Below are 19,876 nucleotides of genomic sequence, written 5' to 3' on the forward strand. Positions count from 1 at the left end.
GTGTTCCTATCATATTCCCAAGAAAGAACAGGCATCAGTGAACCCTCCTTCTTGATCTCCTATCATGAGATGTAATTCTGGTGAGAAATTCGAGGAAGTAGGATCCAGTCTCCTAACTACACTTTGTGACTGAGGAAACTGGAGCAACCAGAGCCAGCTCTGCTAACAGGGAAGAGCACACAGCCCAGAGAAGAACCTAGTGGACAGTGTGTGCCATCTGGCAGTGGAAGATGGTTCCAACATTTTGCACTAACTTTTAGTAGTGAAAAAAATTGTGATTGCGGAACCAGCAACGCATCTGTTATTCTCAAAGGTGGCGGAGCCAGCAGTCAGTCCTTGTAGTCAGGGTGGAGGAGCCAGCAGTGCAGTGTGGACGCAGGGTGGAGGAGCCAGCAGTGCAGTGTGGACTCAGGGTGGAGGAACCAGCAGTGCAGTGTGGACTCAGGGTGGAGGAGCCAGCAGTGCAGTGTGGACGCAGGGTGGAGGAGCCAGCAGTGCAGTGTGGACGCAGGGTGGAGGAGCCAGCAGTGCAGTGTGGACTCAGGGTGGAGGAGCCAGCAGTGCAGTGTGGACTCAGGGTGGAGGAGCCAGCAGTGCAGTGTGGACGCAGGGTGGAGGAGCCAGCAGTGCAGTGTGGACTCAGGGTGGAGGAGCCAGCAGTGCAGTGTGGATGCAGGGTGGAGGAGCCAGCAGTGCAGTGTGGACTCAGGGTGGAGGAGCCAGCAGTGCAGTGTGGACGCAGGGTGGAGGAGCCAGCAGTGCAGTGTGGACGCAGGGTGGAGGAGCCAGCAGTGCAGTGTGGACGCAGGGTGGAGGGGCCAGCAGTGCAGTGTGGACGCAGGGTGGAGGAGCCAGCAGTGCAGTGTGGACGCAGGGTAGAGGAGCCAGCAGTGCAGTGTGGACGCAGGGTGGAGGAGCCAGCAGTGCAGTGTGGACGCAGGGTGGCCTTCGGTCTTGATTACTGTGTTTTGTTTCCCTACTCTTCATCATTTGAAACAGGTCATTCAGAGTTTTGTTTCTAGACGAAACAGGTTAAGCAGAAGTTGCTTGGGGGAAATTTTATGTGACAGGATCCTGCTCATTTGTTTCCTCTGGATGAAGACAGCTAGTTCTCTTTTTCAGCGAGCGCATTAGCATGCGGCAGTCGAAAGTGGACAAGCTGTACGCTGGCCTGAAGGATCTTGCTGAAGAAAGGAGAGGAAAACTTGATGAAAGGCACAGGCTGTTCCAGCTCAACAGGGAGGTCGATGACCTGGAACAGTGGATTGCTGAGAGGGAGGTGGTCGCAGGGTCCCATGAGTTGGGGCAGGACTATGAGCATGTCACGGCAAGTACTTCGGGCGGAGTGAGTGGTGTGTAGCGGGTGGGGTATGGAAGGCCAGCTGTGAGCAGATCCAGTCGATGCTAGACGCACACCAGAGGTCATAGGTGTGGGTTCAACTTGGTGCTTCTGTCAGGTGACTTTGCCATGGGTTGGATAACCTCTCCACAAGAGACAAGGTAGGTTCTGCAGTAGAGATCTGTGGTTCTTAGGAATTGCATATCAGTTTGTGCCTCCCGCTGAGCAGCTTCTTTCCAGCAGCAGTCATGTGATGGGGTGTAAAAGCAGTGGACTCAGTGATTTCTTTATGTGCACTCTTATTTCAGATGTTACAAGAACGGTTCCGAGAATTTGCTCGAGACACAGGAAACATTGGGCAGGAGCGTGTGGATACAGTCAATCATATGGCAGATGACCTCATCAACTCTGGACATTCAGATGCTGCCACCATTGCTGAGTGGAAAGATGGTCTCAATGAAGCCTGGGCTGACCTCCTGGAGCTCATTGACACCAGAACACAGATTCTTGCTGCCTCCTATGAACTGCATAAGTTTTACCATGATGCCAAGGAGATCTTTGGCCGCATCCAGGACAAACACAAGAAACTCCCTGAGGAGCTTGGAAGAGATCAGAACACTGTGGAGACCCTACAGAGAATGCACACCACCTTTGAGCATGACATCCAGGCTCTGGGCACTCAGGTGGGTGGAGCTGTCCTTATAGAGTATCTTTGTGTGTATCATGAGCCTCTCTGTACCCTGTAGCTCCTCCGAACATACCTGAAATTACTACCCAAATTAAGCACACATGTTCATACACACACACATTTCCCTATACAGGAAAGCATTGCAGTCTGTACAGTTCTGATTGTGTCATACTTGCAAATAATGTTAGATGAAAATGCTGGTGTTTATATGAGGTAGAGGCACAGATAAGCATTTGTAAGTTAATAGGCTTCAATACAAGTTCCTTATGTTAGCATGACATCAGGATTACTTTGAAAACAATGTCATTGTTTTCCACCAACCATACCAAGAAAGAAATGTATGCTTTTTTATTTGAATAATGCAAATTTATTTTTCTGCATTGAGTAAGGAAGGTGATAGGCAAGGCCAGAGTAGTGAACCTGTTTTTTCTTCCCTGTGGCTTCATAGGTGAGGCAGCTGCAAGAGGATGCAGCCCGCCTCCAGGCAGCCTATGCAGGGGACAAGGCCGATGACATCCAGAAGCGTGAGAATGAAGTTCTGGAAGCCTGGAAGTCCCTGCTGGATGCTTGTGAGGGTCGCAGGGTGCGGCTAGTGGACACGGGAGACAAGTTCCGCTTCTTCAGCATGGTGCGTGACCTCATGCTCTGGATGGAAGATGTCATCCGGCAGATTGAGGCCCAGGAGAAACCACGGTAAGGCTCCTAGCCTCTGAGGTGTGAATGTTCAGAGAAGAGCCTCACTGCTTCGGTTGGCTACCACACACCGTTGTTAGGGAACAAGGAGCTGAGGGTGACGTTTTCACCCTCACACTCACCCAGGCCTTCCCGCCCAGGCTTTTTTATTTTTCTGTGTCTTTGTTATATTAAAAGTCACTGTTCGTTTTCATATATATTACAAAGGTGTTGGTCATCCTTGACATTTTTTTTTTCAAGTGTCCGGAAGTGATTTGTATCTTCCCTTTAGTTTGCTTTCATTCAAAGATGAATAGAGTAAGGCATACATAACCAGCAGTTCACCCTTGCTAGCTCTTGTTGTAACAAAAATAAAGCACCATGATGAGTGAAGTGCTTATTTATGTCTTAAGAAGAGGCTGTATCCTTGGCCAGGCTCTGTTGATTTTGATCCATGAGAAGGTCTTATGGCAAAGTTAGTCTTTGATTTCTAAGCTCCTTACCTCCAGCTTGTCTACACATGTGCACTGCTAGCCATTGAACCGGGGATGCATGCTGAGAAAGCGTTCTACTGCTGAACTACATCCCCGCTGTTACCTTCCCCTACCTATCTCCCCTCCCCTTATGAAACAAGCTCTCACTGAATTGTTAGGCCTTGAACTGCATTCCTTCTACCTCAGCCTCCCAAGTTGCTCTAGGCTTAAATTTTTAACATTTGTTTTATTTATTTTTTTTTTTTTTGAGACTGTGACTCATGTACTTGCTAACTATGCTGACTCCACTGGCCTTGAACTCCTATGTCTGGAATTACTGGTACACATCACCAAGCCTGGGTGCTTTTCCTTCTTTTCTGTTTTGCTTTGCTTTGTGGATACAGGGTCTCACTCTGTGGCCAAGCTGGCCTCAAACCTAAAATATTCCTGCCTCCGCTCCCAAGTGCTGGGATTATAGTATAGGTGTGTCCTTTCTTCCACATCTGGCTTTGTAGTTCTTTATTCTCAAAGACATCAACTAACAGCTGTTCTTTGTTGCAAATAACTGCCTTTGTGCCTACTTGAAGGAGTGTCTGCCTGCACTGTGTTTAAAGGTTAAGATGTGAAGCCAAATCCAGCAGTTTTCTTGTATGCACCTAAAGATGCATTTGAGTGTCACAGAGCCAGCTGGTCCTGAGTTAAGACATTGAACTTTAGTTCCAGTGACTCAGCCTGAGTGAGAGCTGTGAACCAGTCCAAAAAGGACAATTAGCTGTCAATTTCATTCTGATTATGTGTTTTAAAACCTACATATTTATTTGAAAAGCTTGGCCCCTTAAAGAAGATGTTACTTTCTTATAGGGATGTGTCATCTGTTGAACTGTTAATGAATAATCATCAAGGTATCAAAGCTGAAATTGATGCTCGTAATGACAGTTTTACAACTTGCATTGAACTTGGGAAATCCCTGCTGGCAAGGAAACACTACGCTTCTGAGGAGGTAGGATGCTGTTTTGCTTTGAGACATAAACTCATCTGGTGTTAGGGTATAAAATGATTTTTATTTTGCATCGTGTCTTTGTAATTGTCTCTCAGAATCTACAGGGATTGGTTCCAGGACCTCTGAATGCTAGAGTCCATAGATGGTTAGATACCTTATGTAAAATGGCATAGGATTGATTCATAACTTCAAAACATCTCTGGATCCCATGTTATACCTAACACAGGGCAAATCATTGTACTGTATTAAGAAATGACAAAAGTCAAGTCTACATGTTCATTGTAGTTAGAGTTTTTCTAATATTTTCATTCTGTGTAGTTGTGTTGCATACAGGACCTCCTTTAACAGGGTCTACTACACATTTGCAAATAAATACACTATTTTGCATAATTTTGAAACTTAACTCTGTCTGCCAAGAGTGACTGTTACATGAAACTGTAGGCCCTAGATCAGTAGTTGTTTAGCCAGAGGTAATTTTTGAGGATCTCAGGTGTAACACCAGCCCGTGAACTCCTCCATCGGCACTGTGTGGTTATATTCGTGTTGCATTTGGTCTTCTTGGTGGATGGCGGCAGGTTCTGGTTAGGTTTCTGGTACTGATATCCCTTGCATAGTATCCTTCCCAGGAATGGATGTCTCTCAGAGAAGCCAAGGCTTTGCCTGTATTATTGTCCCTCTCTTCATAAATGTTAGTTTCCAGGAGCTTTAAAGTCTAGTGAGGCAAAACATAGTGTGCACCACAAGCAGCCTTAAACACAAGAAGCTTTCCCTTCTAAAAAACTAGCTGTGTTTTTCTCTCCACTCCCAAGACATGGAAGGTACACCTCAGCTGATACTTGTTAGCTTCGGGGAAAATAAATTTTCTTGTACGAAGTGACCATCAAGTGGAGAAGACAGAAGGTTGCAGTGTTTTATTAAGGCCCTTGTTTTTTGTGCAGATCAAGGAAAAGTTACTGCAGTTGACGGAAAAAAGAAAAGAAATGATTGACAAGTGGGAAGACCGATGGGAATGGTTAAGACTGAGTAAGGACATGCATACTTCATTTATCTTTCTGCTTTTTTGGGTATCCATGGAAAGCATACATTTTTTTTTTTGTTTTTGTTTTGTTTTTGCTTTAATTAATGTGATATTATTACCTAATGATTTTTAAAGTTTTAAATGTTTCTTTCTCAGTATAGTATTGCTTGCTGACTACTGTTTTTAAGTTCTCAGGTGTGGTACAGAGATGGTTCAGTGGTTAAAAGCACTTATTACTCTTCCAGATGATATGATTCGGTACCCAGGACCCATGTCAGAGGCTCACACTGTGGCCGGAAGTTTCTCCAGTCCCATCGGGCCCTGTGGTCCACTTATAAAATAATCACTCAGAGGCTTATATTAATTATAAACTGTATGGCCTAATGGCTCAGCTTCTTTCATCTTAAATTAACCCATTCCTAGTAATCTATATGTTGTCATGTGGCCATAGTGTTACTGGTCCGCTGGCATCTTACTGCTCCTTGAGCGGCGGCTGGCATCTCTCCCACTCTCCTCTCACTTCAGTTCAAATGTAACGCCTAATCTTGTCCTGCCTCGCCATTGGCCAAATGGCTTTATTTATCAACCAGTCAGAGCAACATATATTCATAGTGTGCAGAAAGACATCCCACAGCATCCTACCCTGTATAACTCAAGCTGCAGGGCATCTAACATCTCTGGCTTCTGTGGGTACCTGTACTCAAATGAACACGCACACACATAAATAATAAAAATATGCAGGGTGTGATGGTGTGTGCCTCTAATCCCAGCATTTGGGAGGTGGAGGCATATAGTTCTCTGTGAGTTCAAGGCCAGCCTAGTCTAAGAATAAACAAGGCTATGTAGAGAGACTCTGTCTCAAAAAACAAAGAACTATATATGGAGAGAGAGAGAGAGAGAGATGTTGCTTTTTGGGTATCCATGGAAAGCATACAGTTTTTTTGTTTGTTTGTTTTTGTTTTTGCTTTAATTAATGTGATATTGTTACCTAATGATTTTTAAATGCTGAGAAAGCGCTCTACTGCTGAACTACATCCCTACTCAAATGGGGGGGGGGGTCCATCACGATTTCAAAATGAGGCCTTGCTCCTGTAACTAGTGCCCACAGTCACTGCTGAGTGAGATGCAGGAAAACTGGTGTTGACAGGTCTGATTAGCCAGTTCTAATAATACACCTCCTTCCTTGTAGCTGCAGTGGGAGAACTTTTTTCTCACATAGAGGAGCAGAATGTAGCGTAGAAAGAAACCTGTCTCCTCCCTTCTTTAGTAATCCACCCTCTCAATCCCCCAGAGAAAATTATACTTCAGCTTAATACAAGCGGCTATGTGGGTGCCTGTTCCACCTGCATAGTCCAGCGTGTATAAGTTGTGTGTCCTGTAAGGCTCTGCAATCTTATCTCTTAGAATTAGGGTCTATGACCAGAATACATTTTAGGTCTATAATACAGTCCACTTGAGAGCCACTGTCCACACATGGCTCTTGGAAAATAGGAATATTCTTAGATTGATGTTGCAGTATGTGCTTATATATAAAATGTAACTTGTATCGATGTTTGGCAAACTGAGAAGAAAGTTAAAAAGACAACAATATTTTATGATTACATGTATGAGTGTGTGTGTGTTTTATATCCCAATTAAAGCAAATTATCCCTATTCTTAGTGACATGTCTCTTGGCAGCATTCAGGTTATTTTCGTGGCTCACTGTGTTTACATTTGATGGCATTTCAGTTCCATAGATGATAAGCTAGGTGTGTTTAGGACAGTGCTATCATGTGGCCTGTGATCCACACTCACTCTTGGTTCCCTGTGCAGTTTTGGAGGTTCATCAGTTCTCAAGGGATGCCAGTGTGGCTGAGGCTTGGCTGCTTGGGCAGGAGCCGTACCTGTCCAGCCGTGAAATTGGCCAGAGTGTGGATGAAGTAGAGAAGCTCATCAAGCGCCACGAGGCATTTGAAAAGTCTGCAGCAACCTGGGATGAGAGATTCTCTGCCCTGGAAAGACTGACAACAGTAAGTGACCTTGGGATGTTGAGCACAATGCTTTGCCTGTTGGTGTGGATGCCGGGATTGACTGTTAAATCATCTCCGTCCCAGATGATGTTCTGCCAGCCAAAGCTTTATTTACTGTAGAACTTAGTACTGATCTTTCTTCTTCCAAAACTTTCCTACTCAGAGAGTAGACTCTGACTTCCATTCTTCTCAGGAGTTAGTAGAGTATTTTTATTGCTCATGGAATGGATTCATTTCAGGTAGACCTGTTTTGTGGCTCCCCGACCCCCCACCCCCTGCCCTGTTTCTCTACTACAATACAAATGGCTTCCTTCAAAGTTTTTGTGGGTCTGTGCTGGGCTTTTATTGAGACTTCATGGAAAGTCCAGCTTAAAACCCCCAGCAGCTTTTCCTCCTCAACGCAGTTAAGAGCTGCAGAGTTAAATTTTGAAATAAAATCCCTACTCGCAGGGGTCATACAACCACCCAGAGGAATTTTCCAGCTGGGGTAGACAACCCTCCATCCCTTGCAGTTTGAGACTGTAGCTACAGTGTACACAAACATATGGCCACTGTGTTTGGAGTGTTGACCCTTGAGGTTGTCTAGTACAAAAGGTTTCCCAGGCTTCTAGAACCTTTCTCAAAAGCATGCTGCAGGGTCTGAGCCATGATAAACAGTACCCTGTCCTCCCTTAGTTGGAGCTGTTGGAAGTGCGAAGACAGCAAGAGGAAGAAGAGAGAGAAAGGCGGCCGCCTTCTCCAGAGCCAAGCACAAAGGTTTCAGAGGAGGCTGAGTCCCAGCAATGGTAAGGCTCTGGGAGTGTCTAGAACATTGACTTCAGTGACAAATGAGTTTGGGGGTATCTGTTCTAATCTTGCCTTGTGGAGCCATGCCACATATCCTTCCTATTCATTATTTCTTTTATAGTATTTAGAATTCATATAGCCATCCTAAGTACCAGATGAGCACTTTAACTTGTAAACAATCACACACAGAGTCAAATGGAGAAGGTGGCCCCAGTACACACATACATACTTTTCCATGAGACTCACTAGATAGAAACACACTGAGGGTTCAAGCCAGTGAGTTTGTGTTAGGGGAAAACCGATTTTCTATTTGTAAATGGCTACTGATGGCTTATAAGGTCCATAAAAATATATATGGTGGAGTTATGTGGTGTGGGAGTGGTGCCAGTGTTTCTGAAGGCTTAACTCTATTTTAGTGTCTGTCTAGAAGTACCAAGTTTAACAACTTGGCATTGTGTGACAGAGGACGCTCATATTTGTTTTGTTTTGCTTCCTCTCTTCCCTTCTTACTGTTCCCCTTCTCTCCTTTTCCTCTTTTTTCCCAATCTCATCCTAACAGGGATACTTCAAAAGGAGACCAAGTTTCCCAGAATGGCTTGCCGGCTGAACAGGGATCTCCACGGGTTAGTTACCGCTCTCAAATGTACCAAAACTACAAAAACTTTAATAGCAGACGGACAGCCAGTGACCATTCATGGTCTGGACTGTGAAGTTCACTACTGTTTGTCAAGAACAACTCTTTCTACATCCTGTTGGTTTTGACCTTTTGGCTTTCATGTCACCTAAAGTGTTAAAATTTTTAGTTAATTCATAGCCTTCCTTGGTTTCATATTTGTTTGAATTTAATTTTGTTTATTTGGATGCTCATTGCCTCAAAGCAGCATACTTATTTTTTATTTATTGTGAGCTTTTTTACTTTATTAAGATTTCACATGAGTAATTGAAATTAAATTACAGCACAATAAAGAAACTAGAATCTAACAAGTATGACACACCCAAGTTATACTAACAGTTCTCTGCAATAGGTGCTATGTCATTTACAAGTATTATTAGCTTTATAGTAGTTTAGTAACTAGGAGGACTGATTTATGAGGAAGGCGATGTTCACTAGGGTTACACCTGCAGTTGTTCTGTAACATTCCATGGAGAATGCATCCATTGAAATGACAGGAAAGAAGCTGATTAATCTTGTTGGGGAGCTGTTTCAGTTTAGGTGCCGGACCCCAAATGTTCTGAGACCCTCAGGTCATTTATTTTGTATGAACCCAATAATCCTCTCTTTTCCGCCAAGTCCTCAACCTAGAACCGTAGGACTCTGTGTGACATATATTGCAGTCAGCCTGGGGAAATCAATTTCCTCTGACTGCTGCCACCAGCTCTGTCTTGGTCATTGTCACCACTGCCAGCACTCAGTACAGGGCAGGTGCCAGCAGCCTCAGCGTGTTTCAGAAGCCTGCCTACCAGACCTCAGGCCTCTATTCAGTCAGAGATTTCAGGGTGTCAAAACTATGTTTTAATTTTTTAAGCAAATGGAACAAAAGCCATTTTGATTCATCCTGATTACTTGAACGGTACACTCTCAATGGCCCATGCCTGGAAGCACTTGGAGAGGTGTCCTGGCCCTAGAGGTTACTTCATTGTCTCTATAGACAAACACTCTTTTGTATGTCTCCATTGAATCTTAGAATTCATTCCTTTTCTCAAGATTCTTTGTGGAGTTCTCTAGTAAGGAGTCTTCAGGATGGCATGTATCAGGCCACTAGCAGGGATTGAAAACGTTTTAACAGAAATCCTTTTTCTTAGGAGTAAAAGCTGGTGAACAGTGATTTCATCAAAACCAAACCAAACTCGCATTACAGCAAAGCCTTGCAAGACACTCCCTTGCTTATTTGCCATATTTAGATGTATTAGTGGAGTCAGAACCCTGTTTGGTATGTGTTTTCCATGAGCTAAGTCTAATTTGTCTTTTCATTTCTGATGCATTTTTTTTCTTTTGTCAGGATAACGTCATATAGCATCTTGTCTGTTTTTCCTAATCTCTATGTACATATCTATCTACCTGGGACTGTAGATAGGTATCTAGATAGATGCCAAGCTTATGTTCTGGGCTAGTATGCATCATTATTGGGTCTCTGCCTTAAAACACATCCAAATTTATTCTAGGGGAAAAAAAAAACTTTAGCTTTTTCTTTGGTTACTAGGGTCCCCTGACCATGTCTTTATGGCCCCAAATCATTATGTCACTATCATATATGTATACATGTGTGTGTGTGTGTGTGTGTGTGTGTGTGTGTGTGTGTGTATTCATATATGATATGTTTCCATGTCTGTGTGTTTAAATTTTGTATCATCAGACTGATACCAAATATTAATGCTTTTTTAATTCAAAAGACAAAACCCATAAAAACACACAAGACGGGTTGGGGATTTAGCTCAGTGGTAGAGCGCTTGCCTAGCAAGCACAAGACCCTGGGTTCGGTCCCCAGCTCAAAAAAAAAACCCACAAGACAGGAGGATTGTTAAGACATTTTTTAGCATTGCTTTCATGCCTATTTTTGTTTATTTTTTAATTAACAATTGGATTGAATTGGAAGAAGATAAAACAATTTCATTCTTTTGGGTTATGATGCAGAGACTCATATTAATGAACTTGAAAATGGTGTTGCTTCATGTACTTTGAAAACCAATCAGGTGTTTCCTGTGTTACTAGTTATCATGTTGCATTCATGTTCACTTCCTGATTTCAGTGTCTCAGATGTGCCTGGCCATAAAAGCACTCTGAACTAATTGCTAAAGAGAAGCAACAACATGGGGCGTGGCGGGGATCACATGTACCATTGTTTGATCATAGCATTATGATTTGCTTTTGATGTTTGTCTCTAGTGGTGTGTTGTCTGTTGGCATGCTTAAAGCACATGTCCATTAAAATTCATTTTTGTTCCTTTTATTTTCATTGTTTCCTTGGTTAGTGATTCATTCATATGCATAAACATTAATTATCTCTGCATACTGGTTTGGGGTTTTCTCTTTCCTTCTAACTCCAAAGAAAAAATTTTTGCTGCAGAATTTTCATCAAAAGAGACTTCCCTTGTCTTCACCTACCTTAAGATGTGATCAACTCTGATAAATGACAGCCCTTTGTAGATAAACCTCTGCCCACCCAAGTCACTGTACTAGTGGTTTTCAAGTCAAACCTGCAGCACTAAATTTTTTTTTCAACCTGGTGTCTGTGTGTACTAACCCATGTTTCTCTGCACTCACACCTGGCTCAGGCCTTCCACACCGACTCACACTTGCTCCTACATGAGTTTCCTGAGATCTCTTAGAAGAGATGTGTCAACTGTAAGATCCACTCAACATTCTTTTGACTTGGGTTTTGTTTTGGTTATTTCCCTTCCTGCAACCTGCCCTTAACAGTTTAAAGAGAAGCCAGATGTAATGGGATATACCTGCAGTCCCAGCTGGCGAGGGTCGGGCCAGAGGATTGGAAGTTTGAACCCATCCTGGGCAATGTAGCAAGACACTGTCTTAAGAATGAAGTGAAAAGAGAAAGGGGAAAATGTAGTAGCCTATTGCTCATACCACATCTGCAGGCTGTTGCTTGCAAAGCTAGGCTAAGTAAGTACTCTGTCCCCCACTCCCACCCCCGTGTCTTTTTGCCCTAATAATATATTTCCCATATTGGTATGAGAATAGAGAATTTTATTCAAAAACAACCTTAAGATTATATAGTCTCTAGTCACACCCTAAACCTTGATGCTAATTATGATAGTTTACGTAAGTTTATAATTCCCTGCACTTTTGCCAAGTTTTCATTACCATTTTCCCAGATACTTACCCTTGTTTAAAATGAAGCACTGTGCCCATCCATCTAGACAAGACCTAAGCAAGAGGGTTGACAGATCTGAGTGTTCAAGTGGTGGTGGCCAGTTTACCTCTTACACTGCCAAGGCTGCTGCTAATTGGGTGTCACTCGACTCTGGGCAACAGTGGTGGGGTGATAGCTAATGACTGTGCCACTGATACTTCCATGTTTGTCTGTGTATGAGGGGTGCAGGTTGTCTGTAATCAACTAAAGCATCAGCCACACCCAGCTTTAGTAACTTGCTAATCCATGCCCTGGGTATAGCAGCCAGAGGCTGCTACAGTTAATGGTACACAGTTGATGGTACACAGGCTGAAAACGATAATGAATCAAGACACTACTACATTTCCAAAGCCGAAAAACCGTGTGGGTTACAATTTAAGTGAGCTTGGGAAGGAACGCTCCTGAAGACGTCTCCAGACTGAAGGGTCAGAGCTGCTGGAAGCCTGGCTGTCTCAGTGCAGCAAGGCACCGTGATCAACCACCCGCGATGGGGAAGGCCCTGGTTCTGTCTTTGTTTGGGGGTAAATAGCTGTGTGGTGTTGAGTGACTGTGATTGGCTTTTCCAGCTCCTTTAACAAAAACTACAACCCACTCACGATTCAACTTGGGCAGATGTGGTTCAGTTGGCATTTGTTGACTTGCCTCATTTCCTTCCAGCTCTTAAGTTCTGAAGGCTAACGGGGATGGTAGACAGGAAGTGCATGACTGTTGTCCTAATTTCTGCATGTGTTTATGGTGGTTTTTGGAGGTGGGGAGAGAAGAGCCAGGGAGGGAGCCTCTTTGAGAAACCAAAAGTGTTCCCTTGTTGCATCTGGGGGAATGCTATGTAGTCTGGTAAGACTGTCTCTCCGTCTGTTTGTGAATGCCCTTTTGCTTCTACTTCAGCCCTTCTGGTGACCCTTGGTTGTAAGGTGGCTGCTGTATAACGTCCACTCTCGTATTTAGTATGTGTGATTGTTACGCTGTCTTTGTGTTTTAGTGACTGTAAGAGGAGCTGAGCTGAGCTGTCAGAGGAGTAAAGTGCAGTAAAACGCAGACTGGCATTTCGCTTTTCTCACTTCCCCGCAAGTGGGCGGTCATTAATCCATTCCCACCTTCTAATGTCCTTGGCGTCCAGCTGGCTTTGCAGGGTGTGCAATGGTTTTACTGTACTGCCTCCATCTGTGCCCGGCATTTATACACAGCCACGTGTGCGAGTCAGAGCGTATGTGGTCATCCCTTGCTCTCGGGGTTAGCTGAATGGCCTCTCCGATGTCCCTAGATGGCAGAAACCATGGACAGAAATGAAATGGTCAACGGTGCTGCAGAGCAGAGAACAAGCTCCAAAGAGTCCAGTCCCATTCCCTCTCCCACCTCTGACCGCAAGGCCAAATCTGCACTTCCGGCTCAGAGTGCTGCCACCCTGCCAGCCAGGACACAAGAGACACCAGCGGCCCAGATGGAAGGCTTCCTCAATCGGAAGCACGAATGGGAGGCCCACAATAAGAAAGCCTCGAGCAGGTAAAGGCAGCCCAGGTGGAAAGTGGGAAGGGAAGTCACCCCTGTGGAGGTGGCCCAGGGTCATGCTGGTCCCGCCTTCAGAAGTGCCAGAGCTCTCTCTGCCTTTCTCTAATTGCTCACTGGGGAGAGGGGTAAGTCATGGTATGTGAACAGGAATGGCAGGAATAGAGCCTATGACTCTTCCTGAGGAGGAGCTTGCTAGGGTAAGGTTGAACAGTCTTCCTGAAGTGAAATGACTCTTGTGGGTTTAGCATTCACCAGCACTCATCATTCCTCCATGTGAGTCTTCACATTATCATCTCCCGCCAGTCTAGTTTTATTGTTTAGCTGATGAAGCGGGGCTCTGACAGATTATAAAAAGCATATTCTTTAAGACAGCTAGTAAATGGCGATGCTGAGGTGAAAATCACATCCAACTCTACAGCTTGTGTGCTTAGCTGGTCAACCAAATGTCTGAGACTGCTATGTACATATAAAGTCTGTAACCTATTCTAACAGTTTGCCATACCACTGGGGCACACCTTAGTCTAACTCTCCCAAGGGTATCATAAATACTAGAGGCCCTGGATCTACTCTCCTGCCAGTGGATGAACCACAGAAAGATGGCACTAAGGCGGGGGAGGTTGTACCTGAGAATAAGAAGCCTTATCTGTGTTCCTGGGCATCAGTGAAAAGCAACATGTGACAGAATGGCAGCTTGCATGTCCCCTCACAGCTACTGCTGAGCCTTACATGCTGTCCCACAGGCTGCATGGGTGTGGGTGAGGGATTATTCCATATCAGTTCCTTATGTGAAGATGATTTTCATGTGAGATTCTGGGTTCTTTTAGCAAGTGGGAGACAAAGAACCTTGATCTTTCTTTCTCTACCACACTCACTCAGGTCCTGGCACAATGTCTATTGTGTCATAAATAACCAAGAAATGGGCTTCTATAAAGATGCCAAGAGTGCTGCTTCTGGCATCCCCTACCACAGTGAAGTCCCTGTGACTTTGAAAGAGGCTGTCTGTGAAGTGGCCCTGGATTACAAGAAGAAGAAGCATGTGTTCAAGCTAAGGTGAGCATTATCACGTGTTTGCCTGGGCATGTCCCTTTCGCTCTGGGTTGATTTTCCCACAAAAGCACTGTACGAGTGTTCTTCTGCCTGTCATTCTCGGTCCCTAAGAAAGTGAATATCCAGTTTGCATATGACCTAGTGAGACTCGCTGGATTCTGGACACTTCCCTGTGCTCAGCTGTGCAGCTGGACTCAGAGGAAAAGGAGCTCTCATTTCATGACTTGGAACATTCTGTTCCCTGGCACTGCTGGTGGGCTTTTAACGTCTCACTATAGAATGGAAGCTTTAAAAAAAACATTTTGAGTCTTTGTGGCTTGTGCATACTGAGGAATTACCATTGTTTGTTCCAGAGAAAGGTACTGTAGGTCATCCCAGAGCCTGAGGAGACAAACAGGAAGTACTTAGGTGAAGTAGGCCATCCTCCCCAGCTCTTCCCACACTTCTGCTTCCAAATGACTCCTCCTTGTGGAAGACACCCCCTCCCACCACATCCACACCCCATTCTCCTTGTGTTTGGAAATAGGCATACCATTTGTTTCTCAAGCAGAACCCACATGATGGAAGGACTTCCTCCAGGTTCTTTTGACCTGCCAAGTACACATGCACACACAGATTTTTAAAATACCTTCTTAGTGTAAAAGTAAAATATCTTGCTGGCTAGTTAATTTGCTACTGATTGCTACATTCCTCTGGGATCTGATAAGCTGCCTCTTAATTGCTCTGGGCCAATGGTGACACTAAGGGATTATGGTTGGAGTTGACATGGCTCTCCTGAGGACCCTAGATACAGACATTTTGTCAGAAGAGTCCCAGAGAGCCTGGCCCCTTAACTGTTTTCTCTTAGCACATCCTCCATGGACCTCAGAGTAAGTTCCTACTGCTGCACCCCTAGTGCCAGACATTACTGTGTCATGCTGATGGCCTCCCAGGCATGACTGCTTTTCATTTTTATCAGAAAAATCTAGGAGACCTTTTCCATGTCATTTAGTATCTCTAGAATTTGCAGATGTGGGAGACATAGACCCAAAAGCTAGAATTTCAAGAGAACTCACGTTTTTGAAGAGTTTTCTCTTGAATTCCTTTCTGGTCAGCAATTAAGAGTCCAAGTGGCATTTGCCATAACAAAGCCAAGCCTTCCTGGGGTTGGGCTTTTTTGGTACTTCTGTTGGATTAAAGCACCAGATTGCCTGTGCATATTGGGTTGGTCTGGTGACTGTATGGCTTCTTAATGACCAGGGGGCTGTCACCAGGCCTGTGCAGTCAATGGTGCTTGTAGCTCTATTGGCATTTCTGAGGTAAATCCGGCTTGTAACTCACACTAGATGAGAGATTATTTTTTTTTAACTTTCCTGACATAAAATTGTTACCTACACAACTGTAAAATGTCATTTTCTTGAAATTACAGACTAAATGATGGCAATGAGTACCTCTTCCAAGCCAAAGATGACGTAAGTTACTGCTTAGTTTCATTTTCTCAGATACTGAAGAGCATGGAAGCGTTGTGGGATGTCTGTCTGGTCTCCACAGTCACCAACACTGGGCCCCAAAGCAGCACATGTCATCTTGTTGTCCCTCACCCAGGGAGGAAAGCTAGTACAACATCTACTAGGTCCACTGGTGCCTCGGAGCAAAGACCTTGCCTGCTATTCCTTGTGGGTCAAGGTGGCCCAGGACATGGTGCGTGTCCTAATGGCCAGTCAGAAGCCTCTGTACTGTATTCACTGCTGTTAACTGCTCCACCTGGGAGAAGAGAGAGAATTAGCTCAATGATGGACATGTGTAGCAATTTAAATTTGAAAAGGCCCCTTCTACCAAGAGAGATACCCTGGAAAAGAAAGGGAGGGGCCTGTAATATAGCTTAGCTGGTAAAGGGCCTGCCACCAAGCTCAATGGCTTGAGTTCAATCCCCAGGACCCACTTTATTTAAAGAGAGAACTGAAAAATTGTCCTCTAATCTATATGCACACACACATGCATATGGACACACACTCACATGCATGCATGAACATAATGAAAAAAAAGTTTTTTTGTTTTGTTTTGTTTTAAGGGAGGAAGGAAGAGTTCTTTCTAGGGTAAGAATGATATCTAGTCTTCTAGCTCCTGTAGATGAGTAGGACTATACCCCAGAGTGGCCTGTGTCATTTTCTGAGAGGCCAAGCCATATCCACTCTTTGTTGTTGATAAAGCAGAGATGGCTTTAGGAACAATGAACCTAGTTAGAGGCACGGCTCCCAACGTAAGCCCTGAGCACCTCATGCCCACCCCTCTGTCTCTCTGTCTAGGAGGAAATGAACACATGGATCCAGGCCATCTCCTCTGCCATCTCCTCTGACAAACATGACATGTCCGCCAGCACACAGAGTACGCCAGCATCCAGCCGGGCGCAGACCTTACCCACCAGCGTCGTCACCATCACCAGCGAATCTAGTCCTGGCAAGAGGGAGAAGGACAAGGAGAAAGACAAAGAGAAGCGGTTCAGCCTTTTTGGCAAAAAGAAGTGAACTTCCCTCTCGTCCTGCCCTTCTGACCTTTTGAGTGAGAGTCCAGCATGCAAGCTCAGACCAACCCATTACTCTGTGCCTAATGTTCCTCCATGTAGTTGATTTTTTTTCTTCTTTTTTTTAAAAATAAATTTTTTAATTTATAGAGTATTTCTGAGGGTGGGGGAAACATACCTAAACATTTTATCTCCAAGTTACAAAAGTTTGAGGTGCAAAGGGAAGGCCAGATTTTTTTTTAATGAAATTATATAGATTAGATCTCAATATTTAAACTGTTCCTCAATTTTGTGAGGCTGTGTTGGAAATAACCCGCCTCTGATGCTGTTGGTTTGCAAGGCAGCGGTGCTTACACAAATATTTCCTGTGCTCTCCAGAGACGATGGACCGATTTCCTGACACTATTCTCTATTCACTTCAATGGTTACCCTGAGTCTTGACTATTACAAGTGCCCACGGTGGGTATAACCTTTATTAAACAGATTGTGTATTATGATCTCTTGCTGCAGCCATAGTGCAGCTCCATGTAAACCTACAGGCCAAACCATTTGTATCTGGCATCACTTACTAACACATGACATGCGGCTTTTCTGCATCAATTGCTGTGACAGTTCAGAATGTCGGTATACAAGAAGGAATAGAAAACTGTTAAGGTTTTAAATAATCTGTAATTTCAATCTTTTTTTTCTGAAATACATTATATTGTATGTTTGAGATAATTCTAGTACAAAGTATAATAAAGCTAGATGTATAATAAACCCTTTAAATCATTGGTAAGTGTATAAGTGGAACTGAAGCATTTACTGGACAAAGTAATGTTACTCTAATGGTTACTTGCTTGTGCGTGGCCACACAGTTATAATTTGCTTCATTACCTTGCTATTTGATACATAGTGTGCACTTCTCTCTCACTGTAACTATTGTAATGACAAATTTTCATCTTACTGCACAATCAAAATGGCATTGATAAGAATGAACTCCAGAGTCTGAGCCTGGACAAGGAGTGGTCAAGGAGTGGCTCAGGCCTGGTGCTCCATGTACGACCTGTACCTCTCAACGTTTGCCCTATCTGTTAAATATATGCTATGTCATTAAATGCTTTTAAATCTACCCTAGTGACTAACGGGTGTTTTCCTCTCCTGTGCATGCATGCCTACCAGAGAAATCGCAAGGGAAGAAATAGCAAACAGAAAGCATTATATGATGATTATATACGGGATCCTCTGTCACATTTTGTGTGTGTGTGTCACACCTGGCTTTGAAAGCTGTAGCAAATGAAGAATGGATAGGAGTGTTGTGATGACACATACAGATTTCATATTTTATAGCTTGTTGTAGCCTTGAACCCTGACATAGGGATAGGTAAATATTTTATGAAAAAGAGTAAGGGATAATATTTTAAACCAGGCAAATCTGTACTGCGCAACCGCCCCTGCCCACCTCCATCCCCACCCCACTTGCTTCCCCTTTGTAGAACAAAGGCCATCCCTGGTGATATGCAAACAAATGGGTGTGGCTATGTTCCAGGAAAACTGTAGGTGGGAAACACTGGAATTTCATAGATATAGTATGGTTTATGATTCAGCCTTAAGGATGGTTGGTAGCTTTCTCCCTATCTGGAAGGCAAGCTGTGCAGCTCATGTAACACATCCCTTGTCTCAGGACCTGCAGCCAGCTGCTTGCCTAAGAAACCCTGGTGTCCTCTACTGGGAAATAGTCTTACAAACAAGACCAGAATCTGAGTTTGAAGAATGCTCATTGATGGTGGTAGGCCTTAGCTAAAGAAAAAAAAAAAATAGCTTAAGTTTATATTCAAATTCAAAATTGGATTTTTTTTCTATCAATACTTTTCTGTATTCCATCAGAATCTTTTGAATCTTTTCTTTCTTTCTTTTTTTTTTTTTTTTTTTTTTTTTTTTGCTTTTCTCAGAGATACAGGGGGCATAAAATTAGAATATCTTACTTTTGATTTGCTTTGCCCCAGTGTATACACATGACCAGGGTACAACTGCTGAGAACATACGGGCTTGTTTGCTTGTGGCATGTGTTGGGATAGGCTGTTCTGACCTCAGGGCTTCCTTCTGCCTCAGTCTCCCAAGTACCAGGACTACCAGCCACCACACCCAGTCGTTTTTTAATTAAGCCTTTTTACCTACAGTATTTGAAACCTGGCATGTGACTGTAAGAAATACAGTTCCCTTTGCTTGGCCCAGAGTAGTGTCCTGGAGAGACAGAGACAGAGCAGCAGCATCTCCATGAGGGTCCCTCCATCCCTTACATCTGTTTCCACCTCCAGCTGCCCTTTAAACTTCTGGCAATCACCTGACTTCTCCCTCGAGAGTCTTACAGGGTGGTAGAGCTTTTTAGGGTTGGCCTTTCTCAGCACAATTATTTGGAGATAAGTTAATGTCCCACTAGTCAGTAGTTTGTTCCTTGTTGCAACTGAATAATTTGCTGTAGTGGACATACCATAGTTTATTTAGTTGTTAACTTAATGAAGAGCATTTCTCACTGGGACACTTGGGAATACAGCCATGAGCATGATCACTTGTGTGTGAGGTTTTATTGGAGCAGATACCTTCCGAAGCTATTGGAGAGTTTAAAATTATTTTTGGACAGTTTGTTGAATAGTCTCCATTTTCCCTTTCAGTCTCACTTTTGGGTAGTTTTTGCTGTACCTGTAATATCTGGACAAACTATTGGTGAAATTATTAAGGCAACTCCACGTAATTAAAAGGGAGGTTTATTTTGTGGCGACCTTACAAATGAAGGAATAGGTAGATTGTAGGGTCTGGCAAAGGTATGGCGCAGTCCGGCGGTGTTCTCTGGAACATCTCTGCTCCATCTACCTCCAGCGTCCAGGGTCCAGGCACCAAGAGATCCTTCTCATTTGGATCCTGGGTCTTCAGCGTCCTCTCTCAGCCCCGCCTTGTAGGCGTGATCGTTACTGAAGCCTTAGTGGGGGTTG

The 19,876-nt window shown here is 43.9% G+C and overlaps 1 protein-coding gene across 4 annotated transcripts in view; it reads left to right on the forward strand.

The window, feature by feature from the left end:
* The window catches only part of Sptbn1 (spectrin beta, non-erythrocytic 1), a 162,586-nt gene extending 144,568 nt beyond the window's left edge, over window positions 1-18,018 (forward strand). For 3 of the 4 annotated variants that reach the window (XM_036200976.1, XM_036200977.1, XM_036200978.1), the window contains 12 exons: window positions 1,123-1,327; window positions 1,648-2,022; window positions 2,476-2,720; window positions 4,034-4,172; window positions 5,111-5,195; window positions 7,004-7,200; window positions 7,876-7,985; window positions 8,546-8,609; window positions 13,116-13,354; window positions 14,237-14,410; window positions 15,816-15,858; window positions 16,693-18,018. In XM_036200976.1, the coding sequence (XP_036056869.1) occupies window positions 1,123-1,327; window positions 1,648-2,022; window positions 2,476-2,720; window positions 4,034-4,172; window positions 5,111-5,195; window positions 7,004-7,200; window positions 7,876-7,985; window positions 8,546-8,609; window positions 13,116-13,354; window positions 14,237-14,410; window positions 15,816-15,858; window positions 16,693-16,911 (2,095 nt within the window). In that variant the 3' untranslated portion in view covers window positions 16,912-18,018. Of the gene's footprint in view, window positions 1-1,122; window positions 1,328-1,647; window positions 2,023-2,475; window positions 2,721-4,033; window positions 4,173-5,110; window positions 5,196-7,003; window positions 7,201-7,875; window positions 7,986-8,545; window positions 10,283-13,115; window positions 13,355-14,236; window positions 14,411-15,815; window positions 15,859-16,692 lie in introns of those variants that run through there. The other variant, XM_036200979.1, reaches the window with a different exon arrangement.
* Window positions 18,019-19,876: the final 1,858 nt, after the last annotated feature.

This window comes from Onychomys torridus, chromosome 10 (assembly GCF_903995425.1).
Source record: "Onychomys torridus chromosome 10, mOncTor1.1, whole genome shotgun sequence".
Taxonomy (NCBI): Eukaryota; Metazoa; Chordata; class Mammalia; order Rodentia; family Cricetidae; genus Onychomys; species Onychomys torridus.